The sequence below is a fragment of the Salmo trutta genome, chromosome 13 (genome assembly GCF_901001165.1).
Source record: "Salmo trutta chromosome 13, fSalTru1.1, whole genome shotgun sequence".
In the NCBI taxonomy this organism is placed as follows: domain Eukaryota; kingdom Metazoa; phylum Chordata; class Actinopteri; order Salmoniformes; family Salmonidae; genus Salmo; species Salmo trutta.
This window is the reverse complement of record NC_042969.1, coordinates 90654793-90675771: the sequence shown is the minus strand read 5'-3', so window position 1 is coordinate 90675771 and position 20979 is coordinate 90654793. Positions and strand designations below refer to the sequence as shown.

Below are 20979 nucleotides of genomic sequence, written 5' to 3'. Positions count from 1 at the left end.
CTGTGTGTTGTGATGACAGTGATAAGATATAGCATTGCTCAGTGTTGTGATGACAGTGATAAGATATAGCATTGTTGTGTGTTGTGCTAAGATGTAGCATTGCTGTGTGTTGTGATGACAGTGATAAGATGTAGCATTGCTGTGTGTTGTGATGACAGTGATAAGATATAGCATTGCTGTGTGTTGTGATGACAGTGATAAGATATAGCATTGCTGTGTGTTGTGATGACAGTGATAAGATATAGCAGTGCTGTGTGTTGTGATGACATTGATAAGATGTAGCATTGCTGTGTGTTGTGATGACAGTGATAAGATATCGCATTGCTGTGCTTCCAGAGGCCATGCACGTGGAATTGAGCCCCAGCAAAGTCGAGGTGACGGTGGGGGAGAGCGTGGTGCTCAGCTGTAAGGTGTCACATGACCCGTCTCTGGAAGTGGCTTTCCAGTGGCTCCTCAACCAGCAGCCCCTAAACTTCCAACAGGAGGGTGGACATTTTGAATACATCCAAAGAGTAAGTAGATAACTCAATAGAGTAGCTAGTCAATACTCAATACAGTAGCTAGTTATAACTCAATACAGTAGCTAGTTATAACTCAATACAGTAGCTAGTTATAACTCAATACAGTAGCTAGTTATAACTCAATACAGTAGCTAGTTATAACTCAATACAGTAGCTAGTTATAACTCAACACAGTAGGTAGTTACAACTGAATACAGTAGCTAGTCAATACTCAATACAGTAGCTAGTCAATACTCAATACAGTAGCTAGTTATAACTGAATACAGTAGATAGTTATAACTCAATACAGTAGCTAGTTATAACTAGTAGCTAGTTATAGCTAGTTATAACTGAATACTGTAGGGATGGTGCCAGGTTTCCTCCAGACGTGACTTTTGGCATTCAGAGTGACCATTGCGTTCTTCGTCACCTCCCTGTCCAAGGCCCTTTTCACCCGATTGCTCAGTTTGGCCAGGCGGCCAGCTCTAGGAATAGTCTTGGTGGTTCGAAACTTCCATTTAAGGGACCTTCAATGCTGCAGAAATATTTTGAAACCCTTCCCCAGATCTGTGCCGGACAATTCCTTCGACCTCATGGCTTGGTTTTTGCTCTGACATGCACAGTGTTGTGACGTGACTTTCATTAATCTGATGACCCCTTATTTATTCAATCCACGAACTATGTTTAATTGTTACCCAATTAAATGAATAATGAAACAATTAACTCATTAGGAATTTGCGGCACCATGAGAGCGGTTGTTTAAAGAGTTACCATCTCCTGAATTAAACTCCAAAGCTCTTTACCTATCACATCCGTTAGAATAGTCAACGTATTAAATCATAACCTCGTATCATATCATCATTCTGAACAGTTGTAACTTCCTGCATCCGCAAAAACCCCAACCTTACTTGTGATTCAGTACTACACTAATTGGTTTAACTATTTATTTGCTAGCTAACTAAGTAATAACACAGAATAAACATACACACTTAATGAGAAAAAGGACCCTTGTGGACTGAAAACATATGGCGACTTGTTACAAAGAAAATGAAGAGATAGGGAGAGAAAAAGGGACACTTATCGTTGATACATTTCAGAACTATTCTCACAGTAATCATATAATTTGCATATAAACCGTCGCCCGTTTGGAATAAGAAATGATTTATGTATTTACATGTGAATGCCTTTGTCCATAGTGTTGTCTTGAACAGAACTACAGAGTTAACTTTGTTCCATTTGCTCCTGAAGCTCTTTATTTGAAGATAGGCTAGCCAGCCGTGCAGGTGGTCCAGTGGAGTGATGAGAGTAGTGTACTATGGTGATTTGACAAAAGTAGTAGGATGGTTTGAAGAGTTTGCTTTTGTAGATATTTGACTCAGGACAGCTTATCAGCCCTACCAGTCATTGTCCGAGAGGGGAGTTTTCTCCTCTCTCCAAATCATGTTGTTAGTCAGAGTTTGAATCACTACATGTGCAGCTGCAGCCTGGCGATCTTCTGGTCTAGTCTGGGAGGTGAGTTTATTTTCTTCACCTCGTGTTGAGGTTCAAAGTTCCAACCATTTCAAACATGGTTGGAACTGGTCTAATGTAAATTTCTGTTATCAATCCTTTTATGCACTCTGGCCGAAGGGGGCGGTTCCGTCAGTCTGACACGCTCTCTGACCTCACTCGGGGCGTGGCTACTTACTATGCACAGTTTCTAGGAGACAGATTATACCTCCTAAAATCACATCTTAACAAAAATACCTATAATTTTTCATATACAACGTTAAGGATGGAGACTTCATACCTGTGGTGTAAATAATTGAAGTTACAGTATATCCTTTATAAACGTTTTACTGACATCACAAAATAAAAAACAATATGACATTAGTTTTCTATAAATCATCTCTGACCCTCCCACGTACTTATGTTAGAAATATTGTTCCAGTATTCGCTTTAGAACGTGTTAGAGTTTTGGCGTGAAAAAGTCTACATTTTTGAGACGGAGATCTCTCTGATCTCCTTTCCTTTAAATTTATGACGGGGTGTGAGCTGTCAAACTGGTGGACGCCAATCAAGTTGTAGAAACATCTTAGGGATGATCAATGGAAACAGGAGGCACCTGAGCTCTATTGAGTCTAATAGCAAAGGGTCTGAATACTTACGTAAATAAGGTTTTTTATTATTTTTTTATTTCAAAAACCTATTTTCACTTTATCATTATGGCGTATTGTGTGTAGACTGCTGAAGATGTTTTTTATTTAATCAATTTTAGAATAAGGTTATAACGTAACAAAATGTGAAATAAGCCAAGGGGTTTAAATACTTTCCGAAGGCACTGTATACCTCAATATAATAGGCCATTGTACCTCAATACAGTAGACGTTATACCTCAATATAGTAGGCCGTTATACCTCAATATAGTAGGCCGTTATACCTCAATACAGTAGGCTGTTATTCCTCAATACAGTATGCCGTTATATCTCAATACAGTAGGTCGTTATACCTCAGTACAGTAGGCCATTATACCTCAATACAGTAGGTCGTTACACCTAAATTGTCTATCATTTAGATTTTTTTCATTTATTATGGCTTTGAAAAACCCCGTAGTCTCTCCTGTAAAGAACATTTATTTCAGTGAGGATAAATGGACAAACCTGGATAAATAAAAAAGTAGAATGAAAGATCCCATTGTTTCTGTGTAATGGATAAACATTTAGTAGAAGTGTAGATTATATTGACTAAAGCAGTTTGTTGGATGATCTAACCTGTATTTTCCTATACTAGAAGTGCCATATGCAGAGCCATATGTCTAATTTTCATTTTCTCAGCAATTACAATTTACCCAGGCATTTGGTAGGTTTGAGGGGGGGGGGCTTTATAGTTACTGCCAAAGATTTGTTAAACTTGAATTAGGATCAATTAATGTCAACGTCACATAATCCCTGATGTCACCATGATTAAAGACGCAGTAAATCACACAATCAAGTTTAGAAACTTCTACACAGAGACAAAGAGACAGTGAATCTCACAATCATGTTTATCAACGTGTACACAGTGACAGAGGCACAGAGACGCAGATAATTACACAATCAAGTGTATCAACGTCTACACAGAGACAAAGAAACACAGAGACAGAGTGAATCACACAGTTAATTTTAATAACGTCTACAGAGACAGAATGATACACATCTACAACACAGAGGATGATACAGATCTACAACACAGAGGATGATACACATCTACAACACAGAGGATGATACACATCTACAACACAGAGGATGATACACATCTACAACACAGAGGATGATACACATCTACAACACAGAGGATGATACACATCTACAACACAGAGGATGATACAGATCTACAACACAGAGGATGATACACATCTACAACACAGAGGATGATACACATCTACAACACAGAGGATGATACACATCTACAACACAGAGGATGATACACATCTACAACACAGAGGACGATACACACAGACACACAAACACACACACAGACCCAAGTAGGTGATACTCTCATCTTCAAACAGCCCAGCGCTTCCTACCAGCTGACCAGACCAAGGTTGACTGGTCACATTAAAAATGCTTCCTACCTGCTGACCAGACCAAGGTTTATTGGTCACATTAAAAATGCTTCCTACCAGCTGACCAGACCAAGATTGATTGGTCACATTAAAAATGCTTCCTACCAGCTGACCAGACCAAGGTTGATTGGTCACATTAAAAATGCTTCCTACCAGCTGACCAGACCAAGGTTGACTGGTTACATTAAAAATGCTTCCTACCTGCTGACCAGACCAAGGTTGACTGGTGTCACGTCCTGGCCAGTATAAGGGTTAATTAGTATTGTAGTTTGGTCAGGACGTGACAGAGGGTATTTGTTTTATGTGGTTCAGGGTGGTGTGTTTGTTTAAAGGGTGTTTGATGTAGTATTTCCGGGGTTTTGGTTTATAGTCTATGTTTATGTATTTCTATGTGTAGTCTGGTGAGTGTGTTTCTATGTTGTGTTGATTGGGGTTGGGACTCTCAGTTGAAGGCAGGTGTTGTCTATCTGCCTTTGATTGAGAGTCCCATATATTGGGGTGTGTTTGTTTGTGATTCGTGGGTGATTGTTCTGTGTTGAGCCTATGCTTTGCAGACTGTCAGTTTATCGTTCGTTTTCTTGTTTGTTGTTTTTTGTATTCGTGTTGATTTAATTAAATGTTCAAGATGAACTATATCGACTCTGCTGCGTATTGGTCATCCTTTTCCGACGACGATTTCATTATATCGTCAGAAGACGAAGATACATGTGACAACTGGTCAAATTAAAAATGCTTCCTACCAGCTGACCAGACCAAGGTTGACTGGTTACATTAAAAATGCTTCCTACCAGCTGACCAGACCAAGGTTGATTGGTCACATTAAAAATGCTTCCTACCAGCTGACCAGACCAAGGTTTATTGGTCACATTAAAAATGCTTCCTACCAGCTGACCAGACCAAGGTTGACTGGTTACATTAAAAATGCTTCCTACCAGCTGACCAGACCAAGGTTGACTGGTTACATTAAAAATGCTTCCTACCTGCTGACCAGACCAAGGTGCAACTGAAAGTTATATGAGCCGTTATATGTTCATGGTTAGAAAGTGTCTTTCTCCCTTGCTGAGGATGGAGCAGGAAGGGCTGATGGCTTAAATGTCCTTGGCAGGGAAATGAGAAGGTTAACACACAGTCTTCAAGTATTGATTCAGGCGGAGGGTACAGAACCCAGGTGGTGCCAGGCGAAACACACAGACAGACACACAAACTCACAAATGCGCAAGCACACGTACACACTCATGATCCCACACACACATCACATGTATGCACGCTTGTGTGCAGAGACACATACAAACACACCCCATATGGCATTAGGTTTTACTCTATCAGCTCCCACTGTTATCATCCCTGTTATCATTATCCCTGTCCTAATGGGGATGAATCTCCCTGTTCTCCTTCCTGTCCTAATGGGGATGAATCTCCCTGTTCTCCTTCCTGTCCTAATGGGGATATCTCCCTGTTCTCCTTCCTGTCCTAATGGGGATGAATCTCCCTGTTCTCCTCCCTGTCCTAATGGGGATGAATCTCCCTGTTCTCCTTCCTGTCCTAATGGGGATGAATCTCCCTGTTCTCCTCCCTGTCCTAATGGGGATGAATCTCATTGTTCTCCTCCCTGTCCTAATGGGGATGAATCTCCCTGTTCCCCTTCCTGTCCTAATGGGGATGAATCTCCCTGTTCTCCTTCCTGTCCAAATGGGGATGAATCTCCCTGTTCTCCTTCCTGTCCTAATGGGGATGAATCTCCCTGTTCTCCTCCCTGTCCTAATGGGGATGAATCTCCCTGTTCTCCCCCCTGTCCTGATGTGGATGAATCTCCCTGTTCTCCTCCCTGTCCTAATGGGGATGAATCTCCCTGTACTCCTCCCTGTCCTAATGGGGATGGATCTCCCTGTTCTCCTCCCTGTCCTAATGGGGATGAATCTCCCTGTTCTCCTCCCTGTCCTAATGGGGATGAATCGCCCTGTTCTCCTCCCTGTCCTAATGGGGATGAATCTCCCTGTTCTCCTCCCTGTCCTAATGGGGATGGATCTCCCTGTTCTCCTCCCTGTCCTAATGGGGATGAATCTCCCTGTTCTCCTCCCTGTCCTGGTGGGGATGAATCTCCCTGTTCTCCTTCCTGTCCTAATGGGGATGAATCTCCCTGTTCTCCCCCTGTCCTAATGGGGATGAATCTCCCTGTTCTCCTCCCTGTCCTAATGGGGATGAATCTCCCTGTTCTCCTCCCTGTCCTTATGGGGATGAAGCTCCCTGTTCTCCACCCTGTCCTAATGGGGATGAATCTCCCTGTTCTCCTTCCTGTCCTAATGGGGATGAATCTCCCTGTTCTCCTCCCTGTCCTAATGGGGATGAATCTCCCTGTTCTCCTTCCTGTCCTGATGGGGATGAATCTCCCTGTTCTCCTCCCTGTCCTAATGGGGATGAATCTCCCTGTTCTCCTCCCTCTCCTAATGGGGATGAATCTCCCTGTTCTCCTTCCTGTCCTAATGGGGATGAATCTCCCTGTTCTCCTTCCTGTCCTAATGGGGATGAATCTCCCTATTCTCCTTCCGTTCCTAATGGGGTTGAATCTCCCTGTTCACCCTGTCCAAATGGGGATGAATCTCCCTGTTCTCCTCCCTGTCCTAATGGGGATGAATCTCCCTGTTCTCCTTCCTGTCCTAATGGGGATGAATCTCCCTGTTCTTCTCCCTGTCCTAATGGGGATGAATCTCCCTGTTCTCCTTCCAGGCCTAATGGGGATGAATCTCCCTGTTCTCCTTCCGTTCCTAATGGGGATGAATCTCCCTGTTCTCCTTCCAGGCCTAATGCCATTGGCTCCCATTCAGCAGCAACTCACACCTCACTAGCGCATTTCAGACAGATCTGCCTCTCTGCCTTATCCTTCTGGCTTATACTTTTAATATTGTTAATTTTATACCATCTTCACTTATCATTGCTGAGCTATGAAGGACTCATTGAGCTCAGTAATTGGGATGGCTAAGTTTCAAAAGCTGGCAGTCAGATGATGAGATGGGGTTGGCTAATTTATTAACCCTTGATTAGACTCTGGGTAATAAAGATGGAGAGATGTTAATGAAACTAAAGAGCATGTGCTGTGTGTAGAAGAGATGGGCTGTTTGACAGGAGAGCTAAAATAAACTAAAACAGATTTGATGAATCCATACCGGTAGACACTTACTCTACGTTTCCCTTTCCCTGAATTTGAAACCATTAAAACTGCATATAATGAAGGTACACAGTTGGTACTTACGTTTCTGCCATGTTAGTTACTGAAACTAAAGGTGAGATGCAGGGTTTCATACAGATGCAGGATCTTAATTTGATAAACCTGTTGCAGGATAACTTTTCTTTAACTGGTATTTTACACCAAACTGGTTCGGAGCGGTTTTTCCAAACTCTGGCGGGTTTCTACCCTTCGGTTTGTTTGGACTGAATACTACCCACACTACGGAGTGTACTTAACTCCGTGGTTCTTGGAAGACCAAAGTGAAAGTAATACAGTATCAAGTTTGGGACAAACAAGTTATGCTTCAAGATAATCATAGGTTTATTTTTCTACAATAAAAAAATGACTTGCATGAAACGTGATTTTCTTTAGGCATTTTAGTTTGTGACAGTTGCCAATAAAAAACCAACTGGACCAAATTAAAAAAATACAATGTAACAAACATTCGAACTCTGATTGGAACTATAATGTGTGAAAACACCCTAAAACATGTAATGCATTTGATGTTTAAAAACGCTTCTGTAGTTGGTCTATTGTTAATTTCCACTTTTAAATTTCAGACTTGATTTTCCCTTACGAAAAATGTCCATTAATTATAATTCACATAATAATTCATATTTCCTGTTGATACAGGATTAATTTCCTGCTGTAGCAAACTATCTCAAATAAAGATCCTTCATCTCATCTCAAACTGTCTGATGTTGCTTGACACACCATGGAGATGATGTTGTAGAATATACTGCATGTAAGGTCCCACAGATGATAGTGAATGTCAAAGCAAAAAACAATCCATGAGGTAGAAGGAATTGTCTGTAGAGCTCCGAGACAGGATAGTGTTGAGGCACAGAGCTGGGGAAGGATGCCAAAAAATAACTGCAGCATTGAAGGTCCCCAAGAATACAGTGGCCTCCATCATTTTTAAATGGAAGACGTTTGGAACCAACAAGACTCTTCCAAGAGCTGGCTGCCCGGACAAACTGAGCAATCGGTGGAAAAGGGCCTTGGTCAGGGAGGTGACTCTTATATAGGCAGGTGTGCCTTTCCAAATCGTGTCCAATCAATTGAATTTACCACAGGGGAACTCCAATCAAGTTGTGCAAAGTATGATGAATGGAAACAGCATGCCCCTGAGCTCAATTTAGAGTCTCAAAGCAAAGGGTCTGAATACCTATGTAAATAAGGTATTTCTGGGTTTTTTTTAATAAAAAAGCAATACCTTATTAAAATACAGTTGAAGTCGGAAGTTTACATACACCTTAGCCAACTACATTTAAACTCAGTTTTTCACAATTTCTGACATTTAATCCTGGTAAACATTCCCTGTTTTAGGTCAGTTAGGATTGCCACTTATTTTAAGAATGTGAAATGTCAGAATAATAGTAGAGAGAATGATTTATTTCAGCTTTTATTTCTTTCATCACATTCCCAGTGGGTCAGAAGTTTACATACACTCAATTAGTACTTGGTAGCATTGCCTTTAAATTGTTTAACTTGGGTCAAACTTTTCGGGAAGCCTTCCACAAGCTTCCCACAATAAGTTGGGTGGATTTTGGCCCATTCCTCCTGACAGAGCTGGTGTAACTGAGTCAGGTTTGTAGGCCTCCTTGCTCGCACACGCTTTTTCTGTTCTGCCCACAAATTTTCTACAGGGTTGAGGTCAGGGCTTTGTGATGGCCACTCCAATACCTTGACTTTGTTGTCCTTAAGCCACAACTTTAGAAGTATGTTTGGGGTCATTGTCCATTTGGAAGGCCCATTTGTGACCAAGTTTTAACTTCCTGACTGATGTCTTGAGATGTTGTTTCAATATATCCACATCATTTCCCCCCCTCATTATACCATATATTTTGTGAAGTGCACCAGTCCCTCCTGCAGCAAAGCACCCCCACAACATGATGCTGCCACCCCTTTGCTTCACGGTTGGGATGGTGTTCTTCGGCTTGCAAGCCTCCCCCTTTTTCCTCCAAACATAACTATGGTAATTATGGCCAAACAGTTCTATTTTTGTTTCATCAGACCAGAGGACATTTCTCCAGAAAGTATGATTTTGGAGCAGTGGCTTCTTCCTTGCTGAGCGGCCTTTCAGGTTATGTTGGTATAGGACTCGTTTTACTGTGGATATAAATAATTTTGTACCTGTTTCCTCCAGCATCTTCACAAGGTCCTTTGCTGTTGTTCTGGGATTGATTTGCACTTTTCGCACCAAAGTGCGTTCATCTCTAGGAGACAGAACGCGTTTCCTTCCTGAGCATTATGACGGCTGCTTGTTCCCATGGTGTTTATACTTGCGTACTATTGTTTGTACAGATGAACATGGTACCTTCAGATGTTTGGAAATTGCTCCCAAGGATGAACCAGACTTGTGGGGGTCTAAAATAGTTTTTTTGAGATGTTGGCTGATTTCTTTTGATTTTCCCATGATGTCAAGCTGTAAGGCTTGGGCGTAGTGGGTGAGGAATCAAGCGCAGGAAGCAGCGATACAGGGTAGTGGCTTTTAATGAGCACAACGGCGAAACACAAGTCACCCCAACAGCGAACAGAGCGCACACAAAACAAAGTGCCCCAAACACAGGGGACCTAAACAGTCGGCGCAAAACCACGCACTAGAGCAAAACACAATCAGCGTGTACACAAGCAAAATTACAGAGTAACAATCCCGCACAAAGAGCAGGCGGGCCTACTGGCTAATATAGCCCCGCTAACAAGCCCAACACAGAACAGATGCAAACAATAACGGAAAGGGGGGAAACAATAAGGGATCAGTGGCAGCTAGTAGGCCGGTGACGACGACTGCCGAGCGCCACCCGAGCAGGAGGGGGAGCCACCTTCGGTAGGAGTCATGACAGTACCCCCCCCTGACGCGCGGCTCCCGCAGCGCGCCGACACCGGCCTCGAGGGTGACCCGGAGGGCGAGGCTCAGGGCAATCCGGGTGGAGGCGATGGAAATCGCTCAACAGGGACGGGTCCAAGACGTCCTCCACCGGTACCCAGCATCTCTCCTCCGGGCCGTACCCCTCCCAGTCCACGAGGTACTGCAGGCCTCTCACCCAGCGTCTCAAGTCCAGAATTGCCCGTATGGTGAACACCGGGGACCCCCCAATGTCCAGAGGGGGCGGAGGGACCTCCGGCACTTCACCTTCCTGCATGGGACCAGCTACCACCGGCCTGAGGAGAGACACAAGAAATGAGGGGTTAATACGGTAATAGGAAGGGAGTTGTAACCTATAACACACCTCGTTTATCCTCCTCAGGACTTTGAAGGGCCCCACACACTGCGGCCTCGGCTTCCGGCAGGGCAAATGGAGTGGCAGGTTCCGGGTCGAGAGCCAGACCCTGTCCCCCGGTACGAACACGGGGGCCTCACTGGCGGTCAGCACTCCTCTTCTGCCATCCACTGGCTTGCTTAAGGGATTCCTGGACGGCTCTCCAGGTCTCCTTGTAGTGCTGCACCCACTCCTCCACCGCAGGAGGCTCGGTCTGGCTCTGGTGCCATGGTGCCAGGACCGGCTGGTAACCCAAAACACACTGAAAGGGTGACAGGTTAGTGGAGGAGTGACGAAGTGAGTTCTGGGCCAACTCTGCCCATGGAATGTACCTCGCCCACTCCCCGGGCCGGTCCTGGCAATACGGCTCCCCCCTTCAGCAGTGAGGTAATGGGAGCCGCTACCTGGCCAAAACCCCGGGTAAACCTCCGGTAGTAGTTGGCAAACCCTAAGAACCGCTGCACCTCCTTCACCGTGGTGGGAATCGGCCAATTACGCACGGCCTTAACGCGGTCACACTCCATCACCACCCCCGTGGTGAAAATGCGATAACCCAGGAAGGAGACGGCTCGTTTGGAGAACACACACTTCTCAGCCTTGACGTATAGGTCATGCTCCAGCAGTCTCCCAAGCACCTTGGGATTCCACCGCAGTAGCGATGAGAGGTAGCGGGTAACTAAACCCCACCTTGATAGCATTTAGACCTTTGTAATCAATGCACGGACGCAGACCTCCCTCCTTTTTCCTCACAAAAAAGATACTTGAGGAGACGGGTGAAATGGAGGGCCGAATGTACCCCTGTCCCAGAGATTCTGTGACATATGTCTCCATAGCCAACGTCTCCTCCTGTGACAATGGGTACACGTGACTCTTGGGAAGCGCAGCGTTTACCTGGAGATCTATTGCACAATCCCCCTGTCGATGAGGTGGTAATTTGGTCGCCCTCTTCTTACAGAAAGCGATCGCCAAATCGGCGTATTCAGGGGGACTGCGCACGGTGGAACCCTGGTCAGGACTCTCCAACAACGTGGCACCTATGGAAACTCCTATACACCTCCCTGAACACTCCTCTGACCACCCCTGGAGAACCCCCTGTTTCCACGAAATCCGGGGATTGTGATCAGCCAGCCAGGGGACCCCCAGCACCACCAGAAATGCAGGCGAATCGATACGAAAGAGACTAATCCGTTCCTTATGATTCCCCTGCGTTACCATATCCAGTGGAACTGTGGCCTCCCTGACCAACCCTGACCCTAATGGCCGGCTATCTACGGAGTGCATGGGGAAAGGGGGATCTATCGGCACTAGCGAAATGCCCAGTTTGATGGCGAGTCTGCGATCCATAAAGTTCCCAGCTGCGCCTGAATCGACTAGCGCCTTATGCTGGGAAGAGGGAGAAAAATCAGAAAACAAAATTAATACGAACATGTGACCAACAGGGTGTTCTGTGTGAGTTTGGTGCTGACTCACCGGGGGTGACCGAGAAGTGTTCTGCCTGCCCTCTCGACTCCCAGACTGACTCCTCCAGCACCGGTCGGCCGTGTGTCCTCTCCGACCACAGCTGGTGCAGGAGGAGCCACCTCCTCCGGTGCTCCTTGGCACGGCCCCCCCTAACTCCATAGGGGTAGGGGCGGGAGTGCACGGAAGTGGAACGGACAGGACCCTTTCCGAACGCCCGCAGGCAGCCAGCAGATTGTCCAGTCGGATAGACATGTCGATAAGCTCGTCAAGAGAGAGAGCGATGTCCCGACAAGCTAGCTCCCTGTGGACGTCCGCCCGGAGACTACACCTGTAATGGTCTATCAGGGCTCTGTCGTTCCACCCCGCCCCAGCGGCCAATGTCCGGAACTCTAGCGCGAAGTCCTGCGCGCTCCTTGTCTCCTGCCTGAGGTGGAACAGCCGCTCACCCGCCGCTCGTCCCTCCGGAGGGTGGTCAAACACGACCCAAAAGCAGCGGGTGAACTCTGGATAGTGATCCCTCGCCGAGTCCGGACCATTCCAGACTGCGTTGGCCCACTCCAGAGCTCGGCCCGTCAGGCAGGAAACAAGGACACTCACACTCTCCTCCCCGAGGGAGCAGGTCTCATGGTAGCCAGGTACAGCTCGAGCTGGAGCAGAAATCCCTGGCACCCAGCCGCCGCTCCATCATACTCCCTCGGGAGCGCAAGATGAAGCGCGCTGGAGCCGGACGCAGTGGGAGGAGGAGGTGGCTGAGTCGGAGGAGCCGGAGGTGGAGAGAGGAGACCACTCCTCTCCCATCGGTCCATCCTCTCCACCATTTGGTCCATCGCGGATCCGATCCGATAGAGGACTGAGGTGTGATGGAGAACGCGTTCCTCCATCGAGGGAAGGGGGTTGGCAGCTGCTCCAGCTGACTCCATTCGTGGTGCGTGATTGCGATGGGATGGGATGCGTGACACAAACAAAGAGGCACTGAGTTTGAAGGTGGGCCTTGAAATACATCCACAGGTAAACCTCCAATTGACTCAAATAATGTCAATTAGCCTATCAGAAGCTTTTAAAGCCATGACATCATCTTCTGGAATTTTCCAAGCTGTTTAAAGGCACAGTCAACTTAGTCTATGTAAACTTCTGACCCACTGGAATTGTGATACAGTGAATTATAAGTGAAGTAACCTGTCTGCAAACAATTGTTGGAAAAATGACTTGTGTCATGCACAAAGTAGATATCCTAACCGACTTGCCAAAACTATAGTTTGTTAAAACTTCTTGGGGCTATGTGGGACGTTAGCGTGCCACCCGTGGCGCACCCTATCAACAGCAGGTGCATTTCAAGAGCGGCAAATTTGAAACCAAATAAATGTCAAAATTCAAATTTCTCAAACATACAACTAACTTACAGCCTTTGAAAGATAAACATCTCCTTAATCTAACCACGTTTTCCGATTTCAAAAAGGTTTTACGGGGAAAGCATAAAGTTAGGTTATGTTAGGAGAGTACATTGACAACAGCTGTGTAGTGTATTGTCGATTCAAAGACAGGCGTCACCAAAACCATAAAATCAGCTAAAATTATGCACTAACCTTTTACAATCTCCATCAGATGACACTCCTAGGACATTATGTTAGACAATGCATGCATTTTTAGTTCTATCAAGTTCATATTTATATCTAAAAACAGCGTTTTACTATGGCGTTGATGTTCAGGAAATCGTTTCCCTCCAATACCGGCAGTCAAGTCATGACAACAAAATAATTATTTAATATTAGAAAACATTGGTAAAATATTATATTGTCATTCAAAGAATTATAGATTTACATCTCTTGAACGCAATGGACTTGCCAGATTTAAAATTAACCTTACTGGGAAATCACACTTTGCAATAATCTGAGCACTGCGCCAGAAAAATACGCATTGCGATACAGACTAACCGCCATGTTGGAGAGATCTAAAATCGAAAATACTATGTAAATAATCCATTACCTTTGATTCTCTTCATCAGATGTCACTTCCAAAGAATCCCAGGTCCATAACGAATGTAGTTTTGTTCAAAAAAGCTCATCATTTATGTCCAAAAACCTCCGTGTTGTAGCACATGATCTAAGCCAGCCGGACTTCACTTCACATCACGAACAGAAAAAATATATTTACGTTCGTTCAAACATGTCAAACGTTGTATCGCATAAATCATTAGGGCCTTTTTTAACCAGAACATGAATAAAATTCAAGGCGGACCATTGGGTTCTCTTTTAAAACGTTTCGGAATGAGAGTACCCACCATCAACTCGCGCGCCAGGTGTCTAATGGGCCATCGCCGTTCCAAAGCTCTTCTTCAGTCAGATCTCACTGTAGAAGACTCAAAACACTTTGTAAAGGCTGGGGACATCTTGTGGAAGCAATAGGAAGTGCCAAAACATTCCTCACCCCCTTTGTTTTTCAATGGTATAGGCTTAAAGTCAATTCAACACATCAGGTATCCACTTCCTGTCAGAATCTGTCTCAGGGTTTTGCCTGCCAAATGAGTTCTGTTATACTCACAGACACCATTCAAACAGTCTTTGAAACTTTAGGGTGTTTTCTATCCATATATAATAAGTATATGCATATTGTAGTTACTGGGTAGGATTAGTAACCAGATTAAATCGGGTAAATTTTTTTATCCAGCCGTGAAAATTCAGCCCCCTATACCCTAACAAGTTAACAAGACATTTGTGGAGTGGTTGAAAAACAAGTTTTAATAACTGCAACCTACGTGTATGTAAACTTCCGACTTCAACTTTATATAAAAAAAATCATATAAAACATTTCTAAACACCTGTTTTCAGTTTGTCATTAGGTCTGTAGACTGATGATGAAATGTTTTGATTTAATCCTATTTAGTGTAAGGTTGTAACGTAACAACGTGTGGAAAAAGGGCTTGGACTACTTTGCAAATGCACTGTTAGTACAGCACCAGTCAAGTTTGGACACACCTACTCATTCAAAGGTTTTTCTTTATTTTTACCTTTTTTCTGCATGGTAGAATAATAGTAAAGACATCAAAACTATGAAATAACACATATGGAATCATGTAGTAACCAAAAAAGTGTTAAACAAATCAAATATATTTTTTATTTGAGATTCTTCAAAGTTGCCACCATTGCCTTGATGACAGCTTTGCAAACTCTTGGCATTCTCTCAACCAGCTTCATGAGGTAGTCACCTGGAATGCATTTTAATTAACAGGTGTGCCTTGTTAAAAGTTAATTTGATCAAGTCCATACTATGGCAAGAACAGCTCAAATAAGCGAAGAGAAATTACAGTCCATCATTACTTTAAGACATGAAGGTCAGTCAATGCGAAAAATGTCAAGAACTTTGAATGTTTCTTCAAGTGCAGTCGCAAAAACCATCATGCGCTATGATGAAACTGGTTCTCATGAGGACCGCCACAGGAAAGGAAGACCCAGCGTTACCTCTGCTGTAGAGGATAAATTCATTAGAGTTACCAGCCCAAATAAATGCTTCACATAGTTCAAGTAACGGACACATCTCAACATCGACTGTTCAGAGGAGACTCCATCAATCAGGCCTTCATGGTTGAATTGCTGCAAAGAAACCACTAGTAAAGGACACCAATAACAAGAAGAGACTTTATTGGGCCAAGAAACACGAGCAATGTACATTAGACTGGTGGAAATCTGTCCTTTGGTCTGATGAGTCCAAATTTGAGATTTCCGGTTCCAACCGCTGTGTCTTTGTTTTTTGTTTTATTTTTTTATTTCACCTTTATTTAACCAGGTAGGCTAGTTGAGAACAAGTTGTCATGTACAACTGTGACCTGGCCAAGATAAAGCAAAGCAGTGCGACACAAACAACACAGAGTTACACATTGGATAAACAAATATGCAGTCAATAACACAATTGGAAAGTCTATATACAGTGTGTGCAAATGTAGTAAGATTAGAGAGGCAAAGGTAAAAAAAATAGGCAATAGTAGCGAAATAATTACAATTTAGCAATTAAACACTGGAGTGATAGATGTGCAGAAGATGAATGTGCAAGTAAAGATACTGGGGTTCAAATGAGCAAAAACAATAACAATATGGGGATGAGGTAAGTGGATGGGCTATTTACAGATGGGCTATGTACAGGTGTGTGATCTGTGAGCTGCTCTGACAGCTGATGCTTAATTGAGGCTACCTGGGACGTTAGCGTGCCACCTGTGGCGCACCCTATCAACAGCAGGTGCATTTCAAGAGCGGCAAATTTGAAACCAAATAAATGTACAAATTCAAATTTCTCAAACATACAACTAACTTACAGCCTTTGAAAGATAAACATCTTCTTAATCTAACCACGTTTACCGATTTCAAAAAGGTTTTACGGGGAAAGCATAAAGTTAGGTTATGTTAGGAGAGTACATTGACAATAGCTGTGTGCAATGCATTGTCGATTCAAAGACATGCGTCACCAAAACCATACAATCAGCTAAAATTATGCACTAACCTTTTACAATCTCCATCAGATGACACTCCTAGGACATTTTGTTAGACAATGCATGCATTTTTAGTTCTATCAAGTTCATATTTATATCTAAAAACAGTGTTTTACTATGGCGTTGATGTTCAGGAAATCGTTTCCCTCCAATACCGGCAGTCAAGTCATGACGACAAAATAATTAATTAATATTAGAAAACATTGCTAAAATATTATATTGTCATTCAAAGAATTATAGATTTACATCTCTTGAACGCAATGGACTTGTCAGATTTTAAATTAACCTTACTGGGAAATCACACTTTGCAATAATCTGAGCACTGCGCCAGAAAAATACGCATCGCGATACAGACTAACCGCCATGTTGGAGGAATCTAAAATCGAAAATACTATATAAATAATCCATTACCTTTGATTCTCTTCATCAGATGTCACTTCCAAAGAGTCCCAGGTCCATAACGAATGTATTTTTGTTCAAAAAAGCTCATCATTTATGTCGAAAAACCTCCGTGTTGTAGCGCATGATCTAAGCCAGCCGGACTTCACTTCACTTCAAGAACGGAAAAAATATATTTCCGTTCGTTCAAACATGTCAAACGTTGTATCGCATAAATCATTAGGGCCTTTTTTAACCAGAACATGAATAAAATTCAAGGCGGACCATTGGGTTTTCTTTTAAAACGTTTCGGAATGAGAGTACCCACCATCAAATCGCGCGCCAGGGTGAATGATGGACCATCACGTTCCATGGCTCTTATTCGGTCAGATCTCACTGTAGAACACTCAAAACACTTTGTAAAGGCTGGGGACATCTTGTGGAAGCAATAGGAAGTGCCAGAATATAATTCACCCCCTTTGTTTTTCAATGGCATAGGCTCAAAGTCAATTCAACACATCAGGTATCCACTTCCTGTCAGAATCTGTCTCAGGGTTTTGCCTGCCAAATGAGTTCTGTTATACTCACAGACACCATTCAAACAGTGTTTGAAACGTTAGGGTGTTTTCTATCCATATATAATAAGTATATGCATATTGTAGTTACTGGGTAGGTGTAGGAGGCATTTAAAAATGGGCACATCTTTTTTCAAAAAAGTCTCAATACTGCCCCCTATACCCTAACAGGTTAAAGTTAGTGAGGGAGATATGAGTCTCCAGCTTCAGTGATTTTTGCAATTCGTTCCAGTCATTGGCAGCAGAAAACTGGAAGGAAAGGCAGCCAAAGGAGAAATTGGCTTTGGGGATGACCATTGAAATAAACCTGCTGGAGTGCGTGCTACAGTGACCAGTGAGCTGACATAAGGCAGGGCGTTACCTAGCAAAGACTTATAGATTACCTGGATCCAGTGGGTTTGGCGACGAAGTGAGGGCCAGCCAACAAGAGCATACAGGTTGCAGTGGTGGGTAGTATATAGGGCTTTGGTGACGAAACGGATGGCACTGTGATTGACTACATCCAATTTGCTGAGTAGAGTATTGGAGGCTATTTTGTAAATGACATTGCCGAAGTCAAAGATCGGTAGGATAGTCCGTTTTGGTAGGATAGTCAGACATCCTATCACCCATCCTCCGCTGTCTCCAGATAGCTAGACATCCTATCACCCATCCTCCGCTGTCTCCAGATAGCTAGACATCCTATCACCCATCCTCCCTTGTCTCCAGATAGCTAGACATCCCATCACCCATCCTCCGCTGTCTCCAGATAGCTAGACATCCTATCACCCATCCTCCCTTGTCTCCAGATAGCTAGACATCCCATCACCCATCCTCCCCTGTCTCCAGATAGCTAGACATCCTATCACCCATCCTCCCCTGTCTCCAGATAGCTAGACATCCTATTACCCATCCTCCCCTGTCTCCAGATAGCTAGACATCCTATTACCCATCCTCCCCTGTCTCCAGATAGCTAGACATCCCGTTACCCATCCTCCCCTGTCTCCAGATAGCTAGACATCCTATCACCCATCCTCCCCTGTCTCCAGATAGCTAGACATCCTATTACCCATCCTCCCCTGTCTCCAGATAGCTAGACATCCCATCACCCATCCTCCGCTGTCTCCAGATAGCTAGACATCCTATCACCCATCCTCCCCTGTCTCCAGATAGCTAGACATCCTATTACCCATCCTCCCCTGTCTCCAGATAGCTAGACATCCCATCACCCATCCTCCCCTGTCTCCAGATAGCTAGACATCCTATCACCCATCCTCCCCTGTCTCCAGATAGCTAGACATCCTATCACCCATCCTCCCATGTCTCCAGATAGCTAGATATCCTATCACCCATCCTCCCCTGTCTCCAGATAGCTAGACATCCTATTACCCATCCTCCCCTGTCTCCAGATAGCTAGACATCCTATTACCCATCCTCCCCTGTCTCCAGATAGCTAGACATCCTCTTACCCATCCTCCCCTGTCTCCAGATAGCTATACATCCCATCACCCATCCTTCCCTGTCTCCAGATAGCTAGACATCCTATTACCCATCCTCCCCTGTCTCCAGATAGCTAGACATCCTATTACCCATCCTCCCCTGTCTCCAGATAGCTAGATATCCCATCACCCATCCTCCCCTGTCTCCAGATAGCTAGACATCCCATCACCCATCCTCCCCTGTCTCCAGATAGCTAGACATCCTATTACCCATCCTCCCCTGTCTCCAGATAGCTAGACATCCCATCACCCATCCTCCCCTGTCTCCAGATAGCTAGACATCCCATCACCCATCCTCCCCTGTCTCCAGATAGCTAGACATCCTATCACCCATCCTCCCCTGTCTCCAGATAGCTAGACATCCTATCACCCATCCTCCCCTGTCTCCAGATAGCTAGAGATCCTATTACCCATCCTCCCCTGTCTCCAGATAGCTAGACATCCTATCACCCATCCTCCCCTGTCTCCAGATAGCTAGACATCCTATTACCCATCCTCCCCTGTCTCCAGATAGCTAGACATCCTATTACCCATCCTCCCCTGTCTCCAGATAGCTAGACATCCTATTACCCATACTCTGGAGACCTCAGGTGCTAGCAGTGACAGCAGTCTCCTGGCACACAGGAATCCTACCTGTCTGCTTCATGGGATGTCATTGTAATCAGGTTTCGTGCTAAACAGGTGTCTTTAGACTGAATGATGCCCCAGTCTTGCCTTAGGCGTTTCTCATTTCGAGAGAGAGAGTGAAGAAAGACGAGTGAGGAGTGGAGGAAAAGTAACAGCAACCAACCACCTAACCTTGACAATAATCTCTTTTAAGCCTGCATGAGCCTGGTACTGGATGTTAGCAGCATCACATTTCTCAGGTGCAGACTTGGATATCTCTCTGCTAACTTTATGTTACACACTCAAACAATATTACATATGCAAACAGATACACACACAAACATACCCCCCTCCCCCCCACACACACATCACACACACTCTCTAACTTGATGTTGTTGTTGACTTTCAGCCTGTCACGCAGCAGTCCTCCACGGTGGACCTGATGATCAGAAGCATCTTACTGCAGCATGCTGGGAAATACAGCTGCCGGGCTCAGACCAGCGCCGACACGGTGTTTGCTGAGGCTGAAGTCCTTGTCAGAGGTGAGCTCATTATCTCTCAGGTGGACAGTAGGGAATATGGGGCATTTGGGAAGCAGTCCAGACCTACCCCCAGTACTAAACTTAACTATCAGGGGGATGAGAAAAAGCTGACTGTGGATTAGTAGTTAGGGGGGCTAGTTTCTGCCTACTCCCTTGTAATCTGTAGGTTGTCTCTGTACTGTAGCACTTAGAGAGAGAGAGAGAGAGAATTAGAGGGAGAGAGAGGGAGAAGAGAGAGAGAGAGGGAGAAGAGAGGGAGAGGGAGAAGAGAGAGAGAGGGAAAGAGAGAGAATTAGAGGGAGAAGAGAGAGAGAGAGAGAGAGAGAGAGAGAGAGAGAGAAATAAATGCCCCAGATCCAGGGTCATATTTTGTTTCATCCTCTGATGGTTAAGGTTAGGATTGGGGCTAGGGTACATTGATCCTATACCTGTGGTTAGGGTCACATTCAACCCTCCTCCTGATACTATCACTCAACCTATCTTTGACACGGATCACTGCTTGCCTCCTGCTACATCACCCATAGAGGGTTACACTGTGTGATGGCATGAGACTGAAAATCCCCTTTCATAATGTGACGGGATGAGGAGGGATGGAGGAAGAGGAGAAGGAAGAGGAGGATGAAAATGAGGAGGAATATGAGGAGGGTGAGGAAAAGGAGGAGGAGGAAGATGAAGAAGATTAGGTTGAGGAGGAAGAGGGGGAGGAGGAAGAGGAGGTGGAAGATGATGAGGAAGATGAATATGAAGAACAGGAAGAGGAGAAGGAAGACGTGGCGCCAGATGAGTAAGATGAAGGGGAGGAATAGGAGAAGGAGGGGAGGAGGACAGGAGGAGGAGGAGGGGAGGAGGAAAGGAGGAAGAGATGAGGACTTGAGGAGAGGAGGACAGGAGGA

At 44.6% G+C, this 20979-nt stretch overlaps 1 protein-coding gene across 1 annotated transcript in view; it reads left to right on the top strand.

Annotated features, from left to right (window-relative positions):
• The window catches only part of LOC115206740 (contactin-5-like), a 503383-nt gene that overhangs the window by 387373 nt on the left and 95031 nt on the right, over window positions 1–20979 (top strand). The window contains exons 14-15 of the mRNA XM_029773946.1: window positions 337–512; window positions 19954–20086. Of these exons, the coding sequence (XP_029629806.1) occupies window positions 337–512; window positions 19954–20086 (309 nt within the window). The remainder of the gene's footprint in view (window positions 1–336; window positions 513–19953; window positions 20087–20979) is intronic.